General features: G+C 43.1%; 2 protein-coding genes across 2 annotated transcripts; one reads left to right on the top strand and one right to left on the bottom strand.

The window, feature by feature from the left end:
- Positions 1–11,441: 11,441 nt before the first annotated feature.
- Positions 11,442–15,307, top strand: LOC128733455 (xylosyltransferase oxt). Its single transcript, XM_053827053.1, has 4 exons — positions 11,442–12,408; positions 12,472–12,614; positions 12,681–12,841; positions 12,903–15,307. The coding sequence occupies exons 1-4, from the start codon at positions 11,741–11,743 to the stop codon at positions 14,628–14,630; spliced, it is 2,700 nt and encodes an 899-aa protein (XP_053683028.1). The 5' UTR covers positions 11,442–11,740; the 3' UTR covers positions 14,631–15,307.
- Positions 14,905–16,158, bottom strand: LOC128733456 (elongator complex protein 5). Its single transcript, XM_053827054.1, has 3 exons — positions 16,102–16,158; positions 15,503–16,043; positions 14,905–15,433 (listed from the first exon to the last, which is right to left on the bottom strand). The coding sequence occupies exons 1-3, from the start codon at positions 16,148–16,150 to the stop codon at positions 15,337–15,339; spliced, it is 687 nt and encodes a 228-aa protein (XP_053683029.1). The 5' UTR covers positions 16,151–16,158; the 3' UTR covers positions 14,905–15,336.
- Between the last annotated feature and the right edge of the window lie 4,270 nt (positions 16,159–20,428).

Genomic DNA, 20,428 nt, shown 5'->3' with positions numbered 1-20,428 from the left:
TGGAAGGAGACACTCATGTGAATGCTAATTGTAGTAGGAAACAAAAAAGTCTTGTCAGCCTTGAACGTCTGTTCCCATGTTGGGGCGGCTCTTGACGGCTTGACGATAACCAAGTGAGCGGCGGTACTCCAGGTTAGGAACGACGCATACCATCGTTTGATCCGGAGTGTGCGGCTGCATTAAGAAATGTATTGTGTCGACAGTAAAGCTAAGATGTCAGCCCTATCACGAGACTCGGTAACGTGGCCCTAAAATACTAAATATAATACTAAATGGCAAACCAAGAACATATTACTGAATTTCGTATGTGGTAATCGGGTACTGCTCGAGCAGCTTGAACTACGCAAACTCGGCATCGCAGTTCAGTAAGAAATGTATCACAAAGGAAAGAAGGTTTGGAAGATTAGCGGCGGAAAGACCCAGTTTTTATCAGAACGGTGGTGGTACTTAGCTTAGCTTAGCTTAGGTCGACCACCCGTAGTTTCACTTCGCGATTGACCGTTTATCAGAGCGTTGGTGGCACTACCTACAACCTAGGAATGGTCTTTGTAATGTTGGGTAGATTGCAAGATCGCGTGATAGATCAACAAAAGGATGTGTCTATTAAGGATAAACAACTGTTTCTTCAATTATAGCATCATCAACGTGCACTATCCGCACGAGTGTAGACCCAACGATGAGAAGGCACAGCTTCGGTATGACAGCGACACATTCGTCACGGGACATTAAAATCGTAATCGGGAATATAAACCCAAGGTCGGCAGGGAATAAATGCATAGACCGGTGATGAAAAACCATAGCCTGTACACCGACACGAATAGTAACGGCCTGCGATGTATAAAATTGGCAGTTTCCCCATGTCTGGTGATCTGAAGCACTTTTTTCTCACGCAAAGATATCAACAAAGCTACCGAGAGATCAATTGAACAGTGTACAGGCTACAGGCACTGCTTCAAGATTCCCATCGTTCATCTGGCGATAGCCGGTAGGCTACGGTCGGCCGGACACGTCGTAATAATGCCGGACGACAGTTCTCTTCTACCAACCCACTGGCACCAGTGCGAAACTTTGGAAATCACGAAGGTTTGGGTAGGGCTTTGGTGATACCGATTTTTCCTTATCAGTGAAAACGCGTCTTTTCTCATATTTACTCTTTTCCCTATTTACTCCACTTTCTAACTTAAAGCTAATAAAACTAACCCTAGCCTAGCCCTACATAAAAAATTGGTCCCTAACATAACATAATTAGCATCGGCATGTTCACGTTGGGCGTCGTTGTATCGGCATAAACTAAAGTGACCAGATTTTTTTTGGATGAATGCGGGACATATTGAATAGCTTATTTGTTAAATCGGTTTGATAGTAAAGATGGGATCATTTAGAAATTGGGCACTTCATTTTGGCGATAGCGGCGCTCCCAGTGGCTGTGGATGCTAACTTTTGGTAACATTGTGTTATTTGTAAACAGTTCTGCTCGGTATATTTTTTCGCAGTTTAATGGTGACGTGATTTCGAGATATTCATCATGCAGCAGGAGAAATTAAAGTAATTATGTGCGTAACATTTTTGTTGTGCAATAGCTAATCAAGCACTTGTTCCACGGGAATTAGCTGTACAATAGTTTACTAAGCTATTATACAACAAAAATGTTACTTGGGGGGAGTTGGCGGGAGTGACGGATTATCCTAAAAGTGTGGTGTGAGTAATTGAGAGATGCAAGGAAGCACTCAGGGCTGTCCAGAAGGCGCAGGCCAGATGTTGGAGTTGAACTCTTGATCGTCATTTGCGGTTGAGGGTCATTCGGAAAGTCAAGGCTGATCTCAGCATCACGGATTGTGCTTCGGCAAAAAAAACTGAATACTACACTGTACGGCAAATCTGTCTCGGAATGGCTACAAGTGTTACCGAGCAAGTGGGGAGCCCAACAGAAGCCTCAAACAATAAACAAATGCTAGAATCCGGTCGAGTGGGCTGTGCGGCCGGGTGGTGACGAAATGCGATACATGTGTCTGACTCGATGATGAATAAGCTTCGAAGAAGGTCGATTCCAGCCAAATCCAGTGGTTAAATTCTTCATGCTCTGGCTCGCGGTAGGATTTGTAGCAGATTAGAGTTTGTTTTTGGGGATGGGTTCGTGATAAAAGGTCATGACTTGGCAAGGGATCTGTTTCATTGGCATTCGTGTGAAAACCAGTGCTTCACCAGGCGGATTTTGTCCTTCATTAAGTCCCATGATAGCTTGCCGCAGTCTCAGCATGCATGCTACAATGGACAATGGACTTCAGTTCATCGTAAAAGAGCTGATAGTGTTCGACATCGGAACGAAAATTGAAGTCCGGGTTCCGGTCCGGTCCGGTCCGGTAAAAAATCGGAACGAACTTTTTAGGTCCGATTTCGTTCCGGTCCGATTTAGCTCTGTTCCGGTTCCGGTCCGATTCCGGTCCGGAAGTCCGAAATTGTTCAGATGCAAAATTCACGAATTTTAAAAAAGTAAGTAAATGTCAAAGGCAAAGCTTTGAATGTGTGGAACCTGTATTCTGTAACTTCTAAACGCTATCCGGCTCCTTGAAACGGATTATATAAAAAATTGCGTCACCATTGACTGGTGCTTGGTAGCTTACCCGTCATGGAAAATTCCTAAACTAAGTTATTTTCTGTTTGACCTACCTTTTTTCGAAAATTTAAGCGCTTTCCAAAATGGTGCACATTCAGACATAAAAGTCAGCTTTTTAATAAAAAAAATTGTCTCACCGCCTCTAAAAATTCAAAAAATGCAATACCAATGCTAAAACGATGGGTCAAAAAGAAGATAATTTTATCCGCTTTATAAAAAATAGCAGTAAGTGGTTTGTGAAATAATAACGTACCGAAGTTAGAAATATGATTTCGATAAAAACACAATTAAAGTTTTTATGCACTAAGGACACGTTTGATACAAACAGCTGTAACTTTAGAAGTAACCAACAAAATGTTCTCCATTCAACTCTGCTGATGGGGTCAGTCCCGGCGTAGTGGTTTTTTTTTTTTTTTATTGGGTACTCTCACCACTGCGTCCATTATTTTGAACTATTGTGGTATGCCCCATTGTCTCTTTTGCTGTACGCTTCAGGCTTACCTATCACTTATTGAAGAAGTGGTAGGCTGGAAGCTGGAGCGAGACAGGTGCCAATCAGGGATGACTTGGTTTATAAACCTTATAGTCCTGATCGGCGACGCAAACCAGATCTCCCTAGGCTCTAGTAGGGCCTTTTTGAGATACTGCAGTCTGCGTCCTATTAGTGCTCCACAATTGCAGAGTAAGTGTTCCGAGGTTTCGCTCTCGGTATTGCACAGGCGACAAATATCATCTTGCACGAAACCGAGATTCCGAAGATGATATTTACTCGGGCAATGTCCTGTCACCAGACCGGTAAACGTGCTGAGGTCTCTCTTATTGAGACTCAGCAGCTTCTGAGTAACCTTAATACTAGGCATTATAAATTTCTTTGATTGTTTGAGCGACTGTACAGCCATCCAATTGGCCATAATCATTCGGCTCTCCCATTGTTTCAACCCACTTTTCATCACACAGTCCGAGATACCGCAGAATGGATCCGGACCTGTGAATGGAGAGTTAGAACCACATTTGGCTAGTTCGTCTGCGACTTCATTTCCGTCTATTCCGCAATGACCAGGGACCCAGTACAGGTTTACCGAGTTTACCTGGCTCAGTTGCCGTAAGAGACAAATGCAATTCCAGACAAGTTTTGAGAAACACTTAAAAGCTTTAAGCGCTTTTAGTGCCGCTTGACTGTCAGAGAAAATGCAGATATTGGCATGTCTGTATTTCCTTTTGAGACAGACGTTTGCACATTCTATTATAGCTGGTATCTCAGCCTGGAAAACTGTTGGCCAATCTCCCATTGCTATAGATATTCTAGTTCTGGGGCCGTACACTCCAGCACCCGTTTTGACTCCCACCTTTGATCCGTCGGTATAGAACTTGATTGAACCACGTAGTGGTTAGCATTCACCACTCTCACGCCGGGGACCCGGGTTCAAATCCCAACCCCGCAGAAGTCATGAATGACCCAAGCTGGCTAAAGTGACTATAATTGAATAAAAAAAATTCAAGTCTGCTATGATTAGCAGCAATTGAGTGGATCAGAAGAAAAGGGGTGTAAATGACAAAAAGTAAATTTCGATAAAATCGAGCTCCAAAGTTAACATCTAGAAAATTCGTCAGGCCATATAATACAAAACTAATGACGCACTATGGTTATGTTAACATTTCTTTATTAAATTCTATTGATGTCTTGGAAAAGCACTTTGATTTTCGAGATTTAGAAGACATTTTTGAAAATGTTATTTGCACTTACAGCCCTTTCCTACTAAGATACCCTTTTCATTCCAAGCGATTATAAGGAATTACTACTTAGAGAGAAAAGGTGCAAGTGTATATCTTGAAGTCATATTACAATCATCTTCGTTAAAAGGTAGGTTAGCGAGCAGGCAGTAGTAGTTTAGGATTTTCTCGCTACGTGGTGCTAGTGCATATCTAATATTCTTGTATAGTCTGTATCTTACGCTACTGACTATTTAGAAAGTTGCAGTCTTCGAGAAGGTTGTTCAAATGACTGTCATCTCGGAGAAGGCACTAAAAATAGTTCAGAATATTTTCAACGTGCGGCGTTAGTGTGCAATGCGACCTCGTTTTATTTGCTATAGGTTATAATCCATGTAGCCTCAAATATTACTTTCTTCGGGAAAGCTGTTTGAGTAATAGCATGCAAGGCTGGTATAGATGGTATAGAAAATAGTGCAGAATTGCCTCACTACGTGGTGCTACCGTATATGCAAAATTACTGCACAGGTAACTAACGCTACGGATTACCTAGAAAGTAGTGGCCTTCGAAAAGTTTATACAACTGACAGTCACCTTCAAGATGGTATAGAAAATAGTTCAGAATTTTCTCATCGGCTGGCGCTAGCGTATATCCGTATATGCGTATATCGTTTATCATGATATGAACTACCAAAAATATTACTTTCTTCGGGAAAATTGTTTAAATACGTGGCGCCAGCGTACATGTAATATACTTGTGTGGGCTGTATTTTACGCTGGAAATGTCATTCAGGTGACATTCATTTTCAAAATGATTTAGAAAACAGTTCAAATTTTTTTCAACGGGTGGCGCTAATTTATATATCACCTTTTTGTAGTTGCCTTTGCCTTAAGTCATGATCTTAGTAATCCCCCTTCAGTGGCCCCACGTCGGAATGACAAAAACTTCATAAAATATTTGTAATGACCTAACTTCAAAACGGCTGTTTTGTTTATATGTCATAATTTGTTCAAAATTATGCGTAGAATTTAGTTTTAGTTTTACAAAAAAAGTAAAATTTGGATATCTTTAAAAATTTGTCAGATTAAAAAAAAGCTTAAAGAGTGTACATCAATAGCTCTTCGACAGCTTTAGAAAATGTTTTAAGCTATCTTTAATAAAAATGAGACAAATCTGAGGGGACATGTTTTGAGATAATTCACGTTTTATGATTTTTATTTTGATTTTGCATTTTCTTTCATTGTATTTTTCTCCGAAACTACACTTAATCTCCAACAACTTTTCCGTTGACCATTTTTGATAAATAAGTAGTTTTCGAGATATATTTTGAAAGAATCTCTTTTATAAATACGCCATTTTGAAAAGTTACTCTTGACGAGTTAGTCTTGACGTTAGTTTAGCTGGAATTACTCATATAGTGCACTTACACCCCTTTCCTTCTAGGTGAAAACCAACTTTTATTTTGCAGGTTTTTTTTTCAAGTTTATAAAAAAGTAATTAAACGGTAAAATTTTGACGTGAGTTTTCTAGCATGCTTGCATAAAACCATGCTCAAAGTATCGTTTCTTACCATTATCTCAATTTTTTCAATTTGGTCACTTACACCCCTTTCCTTCTAACCCCCTCAGCTATAAGCATTTTTCAAAATTATCATATAAAGTGGGCCAAAGGTTCTTAGAATTTCATGAAATTTTGCATGCGAGCATAGTTTATAAACTTTTTAATGATTTTATAATGAATGAATTCATGACTTAATTTAAGTTCGCGATTTTTCTTTTCCCAGAAAGATTCAAATCAAATTTTCCAGTTTTCTCGGACATCACTTGTTTCAAAAGTTGATAACTCTTGAACAATTTGTTTTATGAAATTGCAAAAAAAATCTCAGCCGCTTAGCAAAAATACCAGTTAGAAAAAGTTTTTCTCAAAATTTTTCATGGGGGCGGAAAACTCCTGTAGAAAAACAAAATCACTGCAGTGAAGTTTTTGACAGTAACAGATAATGAATTATCAAATAAGAAAAAAATATATCTAAATTTTCCAAGACTTAGAACTTAGGCTTTCCAACATTTCTTTAGAATTTTGCACCGTCATAGAAAATTATGTGGAAAACTTGTTCCAACTAATATTTTTCCTGGATTGCCGAGAAAATTTTATTGCATTTTGCATTTAGCAGAGAACCCGATAGAGGCCGACGATTTCGAGGCAGACCCCGTACCCGTTGGATGAGCGCCGTTGACGAGGATGCTAGAGCAGCGGGTGTTAGGGGCGACTGGAGAGAGGCAGGCCAAGACCGAGAAATGTGGAGACGGCTCCTGAATTCGGCATGGATTCGATACACGGATTATCGCCGAAGTTAAATAAAGCAAAGTAAAGCCTAGCTGCTAACTAGGTACTGTTCTGATTCAAACTTCGAACACTTAAGCCATGCTGAAACTTTCTTCAAAGTAAAATGTTCGAAACTTTTGTTAATGCTATCAGAGATGAGGTCCTAGATCTCACTCTGTGCAGCATTTTCATAGCTGAGAAGGTCAAAAACTGGCATGTCTGACGAACTAAGTTTATCAGACCACAGGCATATCGGTTTTGATATTGAGGTAAACTCTCTCAGGAGAGAACAATACGGAAATCCGAAGAAAACCAACTGGAGTTCATTCAGAGAACATCTGGGAAACTCTCGGAATTCCTGTCATATTAATATACGCACACCAGCTGAGCTTGACGCTGAAGCCAATGACCTACAAAGTAGGATTATTGATGCTTATACTACAAACTGTCCGTTAATCACGCAAATAATCTACCGTGTCGTGCCCTGGTGGAATGAATCGCTCAGCAACCTTCTTCGGGAGGCTAGGCGTTTATTCAACAGGGCTAAGATCACGTCTAATTGGGGGGCCTACAGGACATCTCTCACCAAATACAACGCAGAGCTTCGCAAAGCCAAAAGAAAGTCCAGAGTCAAGCTTTGCGAAAGCATCCAGACTCTGCCTGTGGCGGTACGACTCCAAAAAGCGTTAGCCAAAGACCATAATACTGGCCTAGGGCAATTGTGAAAAGAAAATGGCAGTCTCACTGTTACTACTAGGGAAACGTTGGAGATTCTTATGAACACGCATTTCCCTGGTTCGACAGTGCGACAGTTTCCACTGTGGTCAGTTTTACTGTCAAAAGTGCACCGGACTTTTCCGGACATTCAACGGAATTCCTGGTCCGGTTCGGTTCCGGAACGCTTCGTTCCGGTTCCGGTCCGGTAAAAAATCGGACTCTAAAATTTCGTTCCGATCGGACTTCGGACCGGACTTTCCGGACTTTACCCGGTCCGATGTCGATCACTAGAGCTGAGTGCACCAAATTGTCCCCGGGTTCATACAGTATTGAAATACTGGGGGATAATGAAGCGAAAGCTGAAGATGAAGAGAACAGTCACCAGCGACATTGGTCAGATGGAGTTCGAGCCGGCCGGCTGACGAGCGGTGTCAGTAGCAGTTTTTTTCATTCAATGTAACATAATTTCCTATGTTTCATCCTTAGAAACTGTTTCGATTAAAAAATTAATCAATGCGGGACACTTTCCGGGACAAGCCATCCAAATCCGGGACAGTCCCGCAAAATCCGACACGTCTGGTCAGCCTAGCATAAACCGAAACGATAGAAGAAACGAGACCAAAAACAGATGCCAGCGCTCCGTTGGTTTGCACATACGATATGCAATCCCTCCAAGGAGTACTTCGCCGGATGACGATCGTAAAACTCCAGCTATTACCTCGCATATGGAACAGAAAGAAAAACCCAGATGCCAGCCATCGTTGAATCGCTGCGTCGAGATAAGAGTGAACACTTTCTCCCATGATCCTTCGTAATCGGAGAATTCCACGTTGGTTGTACATCTTATGCGAGCAAGATCATAAACGGCGATAGCTCTTGCTATGCTTATCGCTTGCATGTTTATTTCGGCAATGCATACTCCCGATAGTCATGTTTACTTGGGAATGCATTTTTCCAAGCCATATTCCTTTTTATGACACAGTCCTTCATCGGAGGGTAAATATAGGTTTTATGGCGCCGCACCAGGAACAGGAGGACTGAACATGCAACATGGCTCGACCAGATCGAAAGTGATTTGCAACTTGTGAGACGACTGGGCAAATGACGACGAGTGGTCAGAGATCAAGTTGAACGAAAACGATTATTTGAAACAGCACGAACCATCTCGGCTCTACGCTGTTGACCTATGCTGCAATCTCGGCTGGGAGTACTGGTGTACGCAATCTCGGTTGTCATACGCCAACAGGAAAGGGGACATAGTGGCTCTCACCCACATCAAGATGGTAGCCCCATCAGCGGGGTTAGGACCGTAGGTTAACAGCCTAGTGTACCGGAACACAAAAAGTGAATGAAAATGAAAGAAGAAATCTCTCTGGATTATTGGCCCAATAATTAAATTAGCATCCACAATTCTATTTAAATTCTTCTTGTCGGTAACTAGCTGCAAATAAGCATTGTCTGCATTATAAGAGGACTAGCAGTAAAGTGGCATATTTGCGCATATTTTGCCAAAATAGTATTTAAAAAGCATTATAGGAAACTTAATCGCTTATTGGCTTGCATTGAAATAGCATTGGAAATGCTTTTTGATAACCTGGGGACCTTTAACATCGGAACATAGAATATACTGACCCTTACCCAACAGGGCAAGCTCAACTTACAAGGAAAGCTAGCCGCCTGAAGCTTAAAATCCTGGGGCTGAGCGAGACCCATTGGCCGGGTACTGGCGAACACAAGACATCATCCGGGTAAGTCTTGCTCTACTCTGACACACGAGGTCAAAATGCTACTCGAGAAAGAGGAGTTTGATTCCTACTGATAGCCCAGTGGCACATGCGGCCCTGATAAAGTGGGAACCGATAAACGAGCGAATAATCGTTGCCAGATTTAGAACACGGGTTAGAAACCTTACAGCTATTCAGTGCTATTCGCGATGGCGGCATTGAAAAAGATTTCGTAGGCTGCTCGCACTTACAGAAAATCTCATGCCGAACTGTCAACGTGTGCGTGATGACAAAAGCAAAAATACTTCCCTTTCTTTTTTTCTCACGCAAAACCCTGAATAATATCAGCAACGCCGTCATAGCGAATGCACCAACAGATGCTGCCGACCTGCAGGAGCAAGAGAGTTTTTACAGCCAGCTGAACAGCGTGGTTGAGAAAATCCCGAAAGGGGACATCCAAATCCACTTGGGCGACTTTAACGCGAAGATTGGCTCAAACCTTGAACGCGTCATGGGACGCCATGGCCTGGGAGAGATGAGCGAAAATGGAGAGCTGTTTACAGAATTCTGTGGTAATAGCAACGTAATCATTGGTGGATCGCTCTTCCCCCATAGACCGGTACATAAAGTCACGTGGGTTTCTTGCGACGGCCGAACAGAAAACTAAATCGACCACATCCGCATCAGCCGGAAATGGCGAAGAAACCTTCTTTATGTACGCAACAAACGCAGCGCTGATATTGCATCCGACCATCATCTTGTTATCGGCGAGATACGTCTGCGCGTCGCACGTGTCCAACGACGGGAGGAGAAAGTTGGGTGCCGCTACGACGTCCGCCGATTGGAGAAACCTGAGGTGCAAAGGGCCTTCATCGAACAACTTGAATCCCGAGACTCGGAGTTGCCACCTGGTGGAACCGTCGAAGAGTAATGGACCTGCATCAAGAACGCCTTCATCACGACCGGGCGGAGTGAGTGGATTTCGGATGAAACTTGGAGGAAGATCGACGAGCGCAGAGAGGCGAAAGCCGGCAAAGAGAAACAGCCGCCGCCAATGGTGATAACCGTTTGTTGTACGATATTTCTCGCCGCCTTAGTGGTGCCAGGATGAATACAAAGATGCCGCTAAAGAACAGAGCTGGCCAGCTACTGACTGACCGTACAGAACAGCTTAAGCGATGGACTGAACATTTTGAACAACTCTTCCGAGTTTCAAATGTCAGAGGCCAACAAAACCAGCAGCGTATGACGCCTACAGTTCGTCGAATTATTCGCGTCAACTCGGAGGCGCCATCGCTGGATGAAATTGTAGCAGCCATCAAGAGTATGAAATCCAAGAGAGTGCCACTTATTGGTCAAAGTTCCTAAGAAAGGACTGAATACGATAACTGGTGTGGCATCGCGCTGCTCTGTATTACTCTCAAAGCACTCTGTAAGGTAATCCTCAACCGGATCCAGGAGAAGAGTGACGCTACTCTTTGGCGGCAGCAAGCTGGATTCCGTGCTGGTTGCCAGACAACGCCCGATGGTGGTACCAAGACTGATATAGCTACACGGGTCAGGAAGGCCAGGGTGCCTTTGCAGGTCTGCGAAACATTTGGCGCTCAAACCAGATCACTCTACGTACGAAAACCCGAATCTTTAATTCAAACGTTAAATCTGTACTGCTGTATGCCTGCGAAACGTGGTGCGTCTCAGCAGAGACAACGCAAAAACTGCAGGTATTCATTAACCGGTGCCTGCGATACATCATTCACTGGATATCCAATGCGGAACTCGATCGTCGGTGTCATCAACGTCCGGTAGCCACAGAAATGCGTGAAGGTAGGTGGAAGTGGATCGGACACACCTTGAGGAAAGGAGCGAACAAGGTCTGCGACATCCGGGCTGTAGGCGAGAACCTGTCCTGGCGACAGGTAAAAGCCATGGCGGGTGACCATCAGCAGTGGAGATCTCTAATTTCATCCTTTTGTTCTGCCGGACCGGCGGACATGGACACATAAGTAAGTAAGTAAGTAGACAACACAGTACACAGATACAATAAGCTCGCAATAAGCTATCAAATGGGGTAAAAAAGTCGCTCTCATGAGAAAATTAAAATACCCAATTAACATCGACTCTGCGGGTGTAAACCGTATTTTTTTACTTCTTTAAACTGGACGTTGAGTATCCCCTCACCACTTATTCACGGGAATATTTCTGTACCCAACCCTGCAACATTTCACATCGTCACGAAAACCACGAAAACGAAAGCAAACCGGAACGTCAAGCACGTGCCAAACAGAAAAAAAAACATTGAGAAACGTCAAAAATCGATTGGGGTAAAAATTGTGACTCCTTGCATCTTTTTTATCGTCTGCGGGCTGATTTTCGGATTCTTTGTTTGTAATTTATGTGCGCAAATTAGTGTTATTCCCTGTTTGATGTGTGTGCAAAGTAGTTTCAGCTTTTCTTCCATCAAATACGAACCGAGACCGGAAGTGAATAATCCACACTGATTAGCCTACGCGCGACGTTCTGCTGTGCTTGCAAAAGTTCGCAAAGAAAAACGGTGTCAGCGCAAAATAGCACACCCATTCTTCGGTCCGCGGCGGCTCGATGACCTGATAACAGCGGATCGATGCTGCTGTTGGCGGTGGTGGCTGCGAGATGCTGCAAACGCTGGCCCTGCGCTGGTTCCGTCGGTACAAGGTGTTCTTCGCGATCGGACTGCTCATCGTGGGGGCGCAGATATTTCTCGCCTATAAGCTGCTGAAGATTCCCGTGTCCGGCAGCGGTAGCGACGAGGAGCGGGACCTTAGCAAGAAATTGTACGAGAAGTATGTCAAGAAGGCAGCCGGCTCCAATCTGTCGGCCGACGACGAGGATCCGACCGGGTCGCAGCAACATCCGCTGCCCGCGGTGGGTGGCAATGGCGTGATGAAGGGGGCCACCGCTGGTGGGCAGCGCGGAGACGGACGGAAGGAGGCTGGGCGATCGGTACTGAATTTGAGCGATTTGAGCTTTGTGCCGGCTTGTGATATTTACAGCAAGGAGACCATTTCGGCGATTCATCGTGCGAGCAGTCAGGCCTGCAAAAAGCAGATTGCCGACATCGGTTGTGCAATACTGGAGGGGACGTTCTACCCGAGACGGTTGCCCAACTATTGTCCCAATGGGGGGCATGTGCCCAATAGGGCACTGGGATGTTTTCAGGATGAGAAAAATTTCCGGATTTTATCCGGTTACTATACGAATTTTAAAACGAGCAATTCACCGAGGCGATGCATTCAGCTGTGCTTGCAGTCCGGATTTTTGTACGCCGGTGTTCAATACTCGTAAGATTCGTTTGCGGTGTATGTTTGGGTTCGGGTATTGATCTTTGTTGCTTATTCTTACAGAAGCGAGTGTTTCTGCGGTGACGATCCACCGAAAACGTCTGCGAAACTACCCGATTCTAGTTGTAATATGAAATGTTCCGGCGATCCGCGGCAAGCGTGCGGTGGTTACTTCACCGTGAACATCTACGAAACCGGCATTGCTAGTATGTTGTTGAGCTGCTGAATTGTTTAGTTATCAAATGTTCAAATAGCTTTTATTTTTCCCACAGAATTTAGTCCACAAACGACGGAAATTACCCCAAAAGCAGGGGAAGAGTCAGCCAGAATTGCATTTTTATTAACCTTAAATGGACGGGCTTTGCGGCAAGTTCACCGTCTGCTCAGGACCCTGTACAGTCCAAAGCATTATTACTTCATTCATGTTGATTCGGTGAGTCACGTGTTTGGTTCTACTTTTGGATGGATTTCAGCAAATTTGTTGTTTCTTACAGCGCCAGGAATATCTCTTCCGTGAATTGCTCAAATTAGAGGAACACTTCCCGAACATTCGTCTGTCTCGCAAGCGTTGGTCCACGATTTGGGGCGGTGCATCTCTGCTGCAGATGCTGCTTTCGTCAATGGAACATTTACTGAAAGAAACGCCCCACTGGAAGTGGGATTTTGTGATGAACCTGAGCGAAAGTGATTTCCCCGTTAAAACTCTGGACAAGTTGGTACGTTTTCTGAGTGCAAATCTAGGGAAGAACTTCGTCCGAAGTCACGGACGGGAGGTGCAACGGTTCATCCAGAAGCAGGGTCTGGATCGAACGTTCGTTGAGTGCGATAATCACATGTGGCGAATCGGTGATCGAGCTCTGCCTGCCGGTGTGCAGATTGACGGCGGAAGTGATTGGATCTGTTTGTCGCGTGACTTTGCTCGGTACGTGACGGAAGGTCGAAAGGGAAATGAACTGATCGAGGGACTGCTGGTGATTTTCGGTCAAACCATACTGCCAGCGGAATCGTTTTTCCATACGGTTCTGCGAAATTCCGAATTTTGCAATAGCTATGTGGACAATAATTTACACGTAACCAACTGGAAGCGGAGGCTCGGTTGCAAGTGTCAGTACAAACAGATCGTAGATTGGTGCGGCTGTAGTCCGAACGATTTTAAGCCGGAAGATTGGGCCAAACTGCAGGGAACCGAAGCGAAGCAGTTCTATTTCGCTAGGAAGTTTGAGCCGATCATCAATCAGGAAGTTATTCTGCAGCTGGAAGAGTGGGTGCACGGTCCGTATCCGGCGGATTATCCTAACCTGCATTCGTACTGGCAGAATTTCTATCATTATGAGGACCAAAGTGGACCGACGGATGAAATAACACTACGAGTCGCTTATAGCGTTCTAAGAAACAATGCTAAAGCGCGAGCCAACCAATTTCAGGAACCCTTCCGGATACGAGAGCTGAACCATTTCCTTGATCACGACAGCTACCGCGGCTTTTTAATTCTGTACGAAGCCACAGTCGGGGGTGAACGTGTTTTGATGGAAACGCGAGTTCAGCCTAACATTTCCGCGCAGGTATCGAAATCGGCTCCACTCGGGAGGCGACTCACTCAACTGGAGGTGAGCACCGATTTTGACCAAAAAGAACAAGTTTCCCGTAACTTCCAAAGGATAATTGGCAGCCGAAGTGAGCTGGTGCTAATCTTCCGGCTAGCCGGTTCTCGTGTAGAGAAAAACACGACCACTTACACACTTTCTGTGTATTGGATTGACCCGCTAGGCGAACTAGCGGATAACGTCGAGCTTACCATCGAGGATAACCCTTCCGGTCCGCCGGAAAATCTCGTCTATTTCAGTAAGGCTGCCGGCCTTCGTCAACCGTTGAAAGTCGGCATCTGGACAGCCAAGTTGGTCCACAAAAAGACACTTCTCGGAGTGACTCAATTTCTGGTCAGTGGCAGTGCGCCACCCGCCGTTGCCGCCGTCGCCAATCAGACTACCAAAGAGCAGGAACAAGCGCAGCTAGATAGTTTAGTGCAGCAGTTTTTTACCATTAAGCAAAGCTGTTGGGTGGGGAAAGGGACCGCCGCAGGTCCACCGAAGGCACACTACGAGCAGCAGTTGCCGGGTTTGCAGCTGTGCAGCGAATCCAGCTGGAGCAGCCTGGCTCCGGATCCAAAGAGTGACATCTACGCCGCAACCGAGAGAATGCCCGAAGCAGTGGGATTCTCGTGAGCCGGCTGGAAAGCATTTAAATTCGCTAGCGTTAGGTTTATTCGTTTATGTCGGTTGAGTTTTCAAATTTTATCAAATGCTAACTTTTAGTTGTGTGCGTGTAGTGTAGATAATCGCAAGTTTAAATGTTTTTTTTTATTGCATTTAGCAGGCAGGACATAAAACGGCAAACATTGCTTTAGTGCCATTTGTAAATTGTATGTTACTCAATCTATTATTTTCCTGTAGTCGATAAGAGGCTGAACCAATAATCAATTACTTTTTTAAAGTAAATATCAAATTTTATTTGCTTTCAGAGTAGGTGTCATAAAAAAGGCAAAGCCTTATCAGTCGTTTTCACAGTAAACTCTATTATAACATATGTAAAATACCAAAAAAAAAAAGTTTTAAATCCTGTTATTACTCTTCTGATCAAAGTTTCTCTATCAAAATTGTATGCGGAATTGTCGAAAAGAACACCGCACCCGGGCGGTGTTCGACACTCGAAAGAATCATTTCTATAAACCTGTTCGATAGTATTAACCAGTAAACGAGCATTTCAGAATTTTCTCTTTCCCCCTAAAAAACGTTACCTTTTAAGACATAACATTTTCCTGTTTTAGGTGGTTTTGTTCATCTCTTAGTTGTAATCTAAAACCATATTTAAAGCAGATTGAAAATAAAGAACGAAAATGTATTTTCAATAAAACGGGCTGTTATCACTAACTTATATTAGCAAATCATCATCCGGATCCTCTTCGTCCAGATCGTCCTCCGCATCCGGGTGGTACAGAATCTTACCACCTTCAGTGGTAGTTTTATAGCTGTAAAAAGCGAAAAAGCATAAGTTGCACACCAAACACTCCCCGATTCGATTGATTGTTTGTACTCACAATTCAAACGGCAACGTTAGCGAATCTTTGGCCTCCTGCTCGTCCTTCTTCAAATCGCCTATTTTAAACGTTCCCAGCGAAGCTGGATCTATCGTAGGCGGATTACTTGCCACTTTCGTGCTTTGCACGTGCTTAGTCTCCCTAATCGACAGCGTTCCGTCGAGTGCCTGATACTGGTACAGTCGGTTACTGACTGCTCCACCGGATTTCTTGCTAAGCATCGAGAGATGCTGCCCGTCTTGGAATGTAACTATCAGCTCGGACATATGCTCTAGGTAGGGAACGAGCAGGTTGGATCGAATATTTTTCTCGGTTGCCCACAAGAGCAGGCACTGCACGGTGCTACTTTTTCGACACTGTTGAACGAAACGAAACAATGCAGCCGGTTCGAAGGTTCGGGACAATTTTGACACACGAGCAAACAGAAACGCTCCCTGTTCGTTCAGGGAATCAACGCAGGTTAACGTAGCATTATTGCCCTTTTGTTCCTTTAGGAATTTTAAAATCATTCCAAGTGAACTACTTTCAATTCCTAATTTGTCTGGAAATTGAGAACATTTTTTGAACAATATCGGAGAATATAAATGTTAAATACCAACCTTTGAAAAGTACTATCCTTTGTTGATTAAACAAATGGTTACTTAACATTTTATAAAACAAAATTTAATACAAAATATTGGGTTATTTATCACTAAAATAATCTGGAACTTAGAGTCTGGATGAAAGGGATGAATGGGGGATGGGGCTAATGTGGTTGATCATAGTTTGTTTTGATTTTGATTTCTGACAATTCGCTTTGTTTTTGGTTTTTTTTTTCACAGGAAGTGAAACACGCCTTTTCGGTATTTTCGATATTCCGGCAATTTTTTCATCTCTAACCGGGATTATTGTCCATCCCGATAAAATTCAAAATACGAGTACATTACGGCTCGCTTTGGCTGTCATAATTTGCTAATTCATAAATATTTTACAGAAATATTTATACCTAACTAGCTGAAATAACAAAAATTCTCATAATGCAAGAAACAAAATCCTTTTTTTCATTTGAATGTGTCTACTCCCTTTGTCAGTTCCCCTCATGTTGTCCCTCAGCCACTTTTAAATCTATGAATTCTTCCCGGTAATCCCTATAAATCGACAGAAAGCCTTTTTTACGTTTTTGAACCTCCTCTTTGTTAATGGCCACCCTATTCTCCCTTTCAAAAATCCAGCAACTTGTATACAACTGCTATCGTTCCAAATACATGAGGAACGCACCCCTTTACCCATTTGAACCTTTCGCTCCCCTTGTAAGAGACCATCTCCCTCTTTTGTCAACCTCCCCTGCGCTGATTCTTTAATGCCAAAATATCTACATGTGTTCGACAAACGACGTTTAATGAAGAACAGTCCAGAAGTATAGTTCCGGCGAAACATTCATTTGGCCACCTCCCAGTGCTGAATCTCTTATGTCATTCCGGAGTTATGGACTCCCCCCCCTGTTAGTACCTCCTCCCCTTTTGTCAATTCTCCAGTGCTGATTTTCTTATATCAAGGAACATGTGTGCCAAGTTGGGCTTCAAATGGTAAGTTGACAACCTGGAAGGAGTGTCAAACACAGCTCTGGTCCTCACAAGCTCCCGCCTTACGCCTCCACGAGTCATATGATACCAAATACGGCCTAGGCAATGTCGTTAATTTGACAATAGCGAAGTAAGGAGGTGCGATGTGAATACTGGCGCGGTAACCATAGCATGGCGGTAGAGGAAATGCTTCGTCAAACACGAACGTCTGTTCACCAAAGGGGTGCGGCTCAAACAGTGTCTGTTCTCCATGTTAGGGACTGTTGATTATTACATTCATCCTCGTGCCAGCAGGGATTCTAAACAGTGCTGTGCACGACCCAACAAACATTTTTGTTGAATAAAAGCTTATCAAGCGCTTGTTTACTGGATATTGGCTGTATAATGGTTGAATAAACTGCTCTTCAAATAACATGTTTGTTGGGGATGGTCCTCCGGCGAGACAGGCGGTTAGGGGTAGACTCAATAAGCCGCCCTGGAAAATAAAAAGTTATCAACAACGAAGAAGAAAATACGGAAAGGAAGAACCGGTGTCGACCTACGCGACGAAATAAGGACCACGACTGCCCAGTAAACCATTTGGTTTGTATATCTCGATTGCAACTGAGAAATACGACATCATATCTGAACGAAAAAGTTATATTTCACGTCATATAAGAGCATATACCGTGGACCCCCGTTCGTTTGACCATTTTTAAACTGAACACTTTTTAATTTGAACCCCGTTGGTTTGCACGACGTGCAAATTAAAAATGGTTCAAACGTCATTCTCAACATGACATCATTTGTTTATGCAGACAATGCACATAAACATGATTTGTTTGTACTGACCTAACGTGTTTAATCGGTTTCACATGTCGTTTTCCTAACGATTAAGATAGAAATCCGATCAGAAAATGCAATATTCGCACTTGCAACTGCCAACTAAAACAAACCACCAAAACAATAACAAAGAGCAGGGCGGCCAGTTCACACAGGTTTCAGCATATTTCGGGTTACCAGTTGTTCAAATTGAAAAGTAACCCCGTTAGTTTGCATGAGGAATCGTTCAAACGAACGGGGGTCCACTGTATGTACCAAAGTGGAGGCAATATACGTGCGAAAATTTTGACAATTATTTGTAATTCTATCTTGCATTTTATACAGCGGTTTTTATAACACGCAACTTAATGCTCCTGAATATATGATTGAGATATAACTAAATATTGCGATCATCTATACTGCTTTATAATTCACAGTCATGAGTTGTATATGAGGACACGCACGACTGCAAAACAACTTATTGTTCACCTTGTTTTGACATACTCTAATCATTGTACAATTCCAGTGTAAAATGGTCATGAAAACGATTTAATGTGAACTTTCTATTACGATCTTGTGTTATCTGGGTGGAAACTCGGGACATGGAACCGAATACGATAGATTTTAAGCCTGTTCGCACTCACACGAAATCCTGTATGTCGCGGTGTTAAAACTTGCGTGAAAACAAAAACAAAAATACTTTCTCTTTTTTCCTCGCCCAAAAACCAAACAATTATGAGCAACTTCGTAATCGCGAATTATGTTTAGCCTTAGCGGGAACCGGGAACAAATTTCCTCTCTGGTCTCCAAGACGAAAATTATTTACAATAATACCTTTAATGCGAAAAAACTTTAGTTTTTTGGGCCTATTATGAGCTAATCTTCATGCCATTCAAAATTTATCATACAAAATATAATTTTGCTATGTATTATTTGATGCGCCCCGTGAAAGTTATTAATTTATTAATTTTCAAATTTACAGAATTACACAAGCCAGATTAAGAATTCGTTTACGATGGAAAAATGCGGTGTAAAATCGATCTAGATATTGTAATCAAATAATATTTTAGTTAATGTCATGGATTCCTGATGAATGTTCGTGTAATTATTGTTAAAATAAAAACATTTCTTCGCTGAAAAATACTTTTTCACAAAAAATGGCGGAATATGATGCTACATTTATCGTGTTTGTTTGGTTACATTTTATTTAAAAATTTAGCAATAACATTATAATAACACGATGTTGCGATGAAGTTTCATGTTACTAGATACAGACTAATATATTTGTGACAGCCAGTATAAGTATTGGATAACTTGAATCCAACGTATTGATAACATGAAGTTGCTTATTTGTTGGGTGTTTCAATGGTGTAACCGGTGAAGTTTTTTGCAATTTAAACAAGACTTAATAGCAACATGAAAGATGTTGCAAGTGCTGCTTGGTGAACTACATCCCCGAAACTTCGAAGTCATAGCACTGCAGGAACTTAGCTGGACAGGACAGAAGGTATGGAAAAGCGGGCATCGAGCGGCTAGTTTCTACCAGAGCTGTGGCACCACCAACGAGCTGGGAACCGGCTTTATAGTGTTGGGAGCGATCCCAAGTAACATTTTTGTTGTATAATAGCTTATTAAGCACTTGTTGCACGGGAATCAGCTGTACAATAGTTTGAAAGGTTATTATACAACAAAAATGTTACTTGGGATGCGCAAGCGTGTGATGACCGATCAACGCAAGGATGTGCAAGTTGAGGATTAGGGACCGTTTCTTTAATTACGGTATCATCAATGTGCACTGCCCTCACGAAGGGAGACTCGATGACGAGAAGGAGGCGTTCTACGCGCAGCTGGAGCACGTGTATGATGGCTGTCCGCGACGGGACGTGAAAATCGTCATCGGTGACATGACAGGACGGAAGCTATATACAGACCGGTAATCGGGCCAAACAGCCTGCATGCCGGAATAAACGACAACGGTCAACGATGCGTAAATGTTGCAGCTTCCCGCGGTATGGTAGTCCGAAGTATCTTCTTTCTCCGCAAAGATATCCACCAAGATATCACCAGACCAACGAATAGAAAACCAAATCGACGGTAAATTCTTCTCTGATGTTATAAACGTTCGCACATACATAGAGCGAATGTAAATTCGGACCATTTCCTAGTTTCAGTCTGCATGCGCTTAAAACTCTCGAGCCATCGGTAGTACCGCTCTAGCGGCACTAAGTACAATGAATCCGAACAGAAAAAACGATTGGTTTGACGGCGAACGCGAGCAATTAGTGCAGGAGAAGAATGCAGCACGTGTGAGAATGCTGCAACACCTTACGAGGGCGAATGCGGAGCGATATAAATAAGCACGGAACAGGCAAAACTCGATCTTCCGGAAGCGCCAACAGGAAGAACGAGATCGCAAGGCGATGGAAGAACTGTACCGTGCTAGCGATAAACGGAAATACTACGAGAGGTTAAATCGTTTGCGCAAAGGCTATATGCCGCAGGCCGATATGTGTCGGGACTCAGAATGTAATCTTCTCACGAACGAACGTGAGGTGATCAAGAG

The sequence above is a fragment of the Sabethes cyaneus genome, chromosome 2 (assembly GCF_943734655.1).
Source record: "Sabethes cyaneus chromosome 2, idSabCyanKW18_F2, whole genome shotgun sequence".
In the NCBI taxonomy this organism is placed as follows: Eukaryota; Metazoa; Arthropoda; class Insecta; order Diptera; family Culicidae; genus Sabethes; species Sabethes cyaneus.
This window is presented reverse-complemented; position numbering and strand designations above follow the sequence as displayed.

Excerpts from the sequence above, each read along its gene's own strand:
- LOC128733455 (XM_053827053.1), top strand. The coding sequence starts at position 11,741 with ATGCTGCAAACGCTGGCCCTGCGCTGGTTCCGTCGGTACAAGGTGTTC. Across the intron at positions 12,409-12,471 it reads TACGCCGGTGTTCAATACTC|AAGCGAGTGTTTCTGCGGTG; the intron begins GTAAGATTCGTT and ends TTATTCTTACAG. Across the intron at positions 12,615-12,680 it reads CTACGAAACCGGCATTGCTA|AATTTAGTCCACAAACGACG; the intron begins GTATGTTGTTGA and ends TTTTTCCCACAG.
- LOC128733456 (XM_053827054.1), bottom strand. The coding sequence starts at position 16,150 with ATGTTAAGTAACCATTTGTTTAATCAACAAAGGATAGTACTTTTCAAA. Across the intron at positions 16,044-16,101 it reads AAGGATAGTACTTTTCAAAG|ACAAATTAGGAATTGAAAGT; the intron begins GTTGGTATTTAA and ends CTCAATTTCCAG. Across the intron at positions 15,434-15,502 it reads CTAACGTTGCCGTTTGAATT|CTATAAAACTACCACTGAAG; the intron begins GTGAGTACAAAC and ends CGCTTTTTACAG.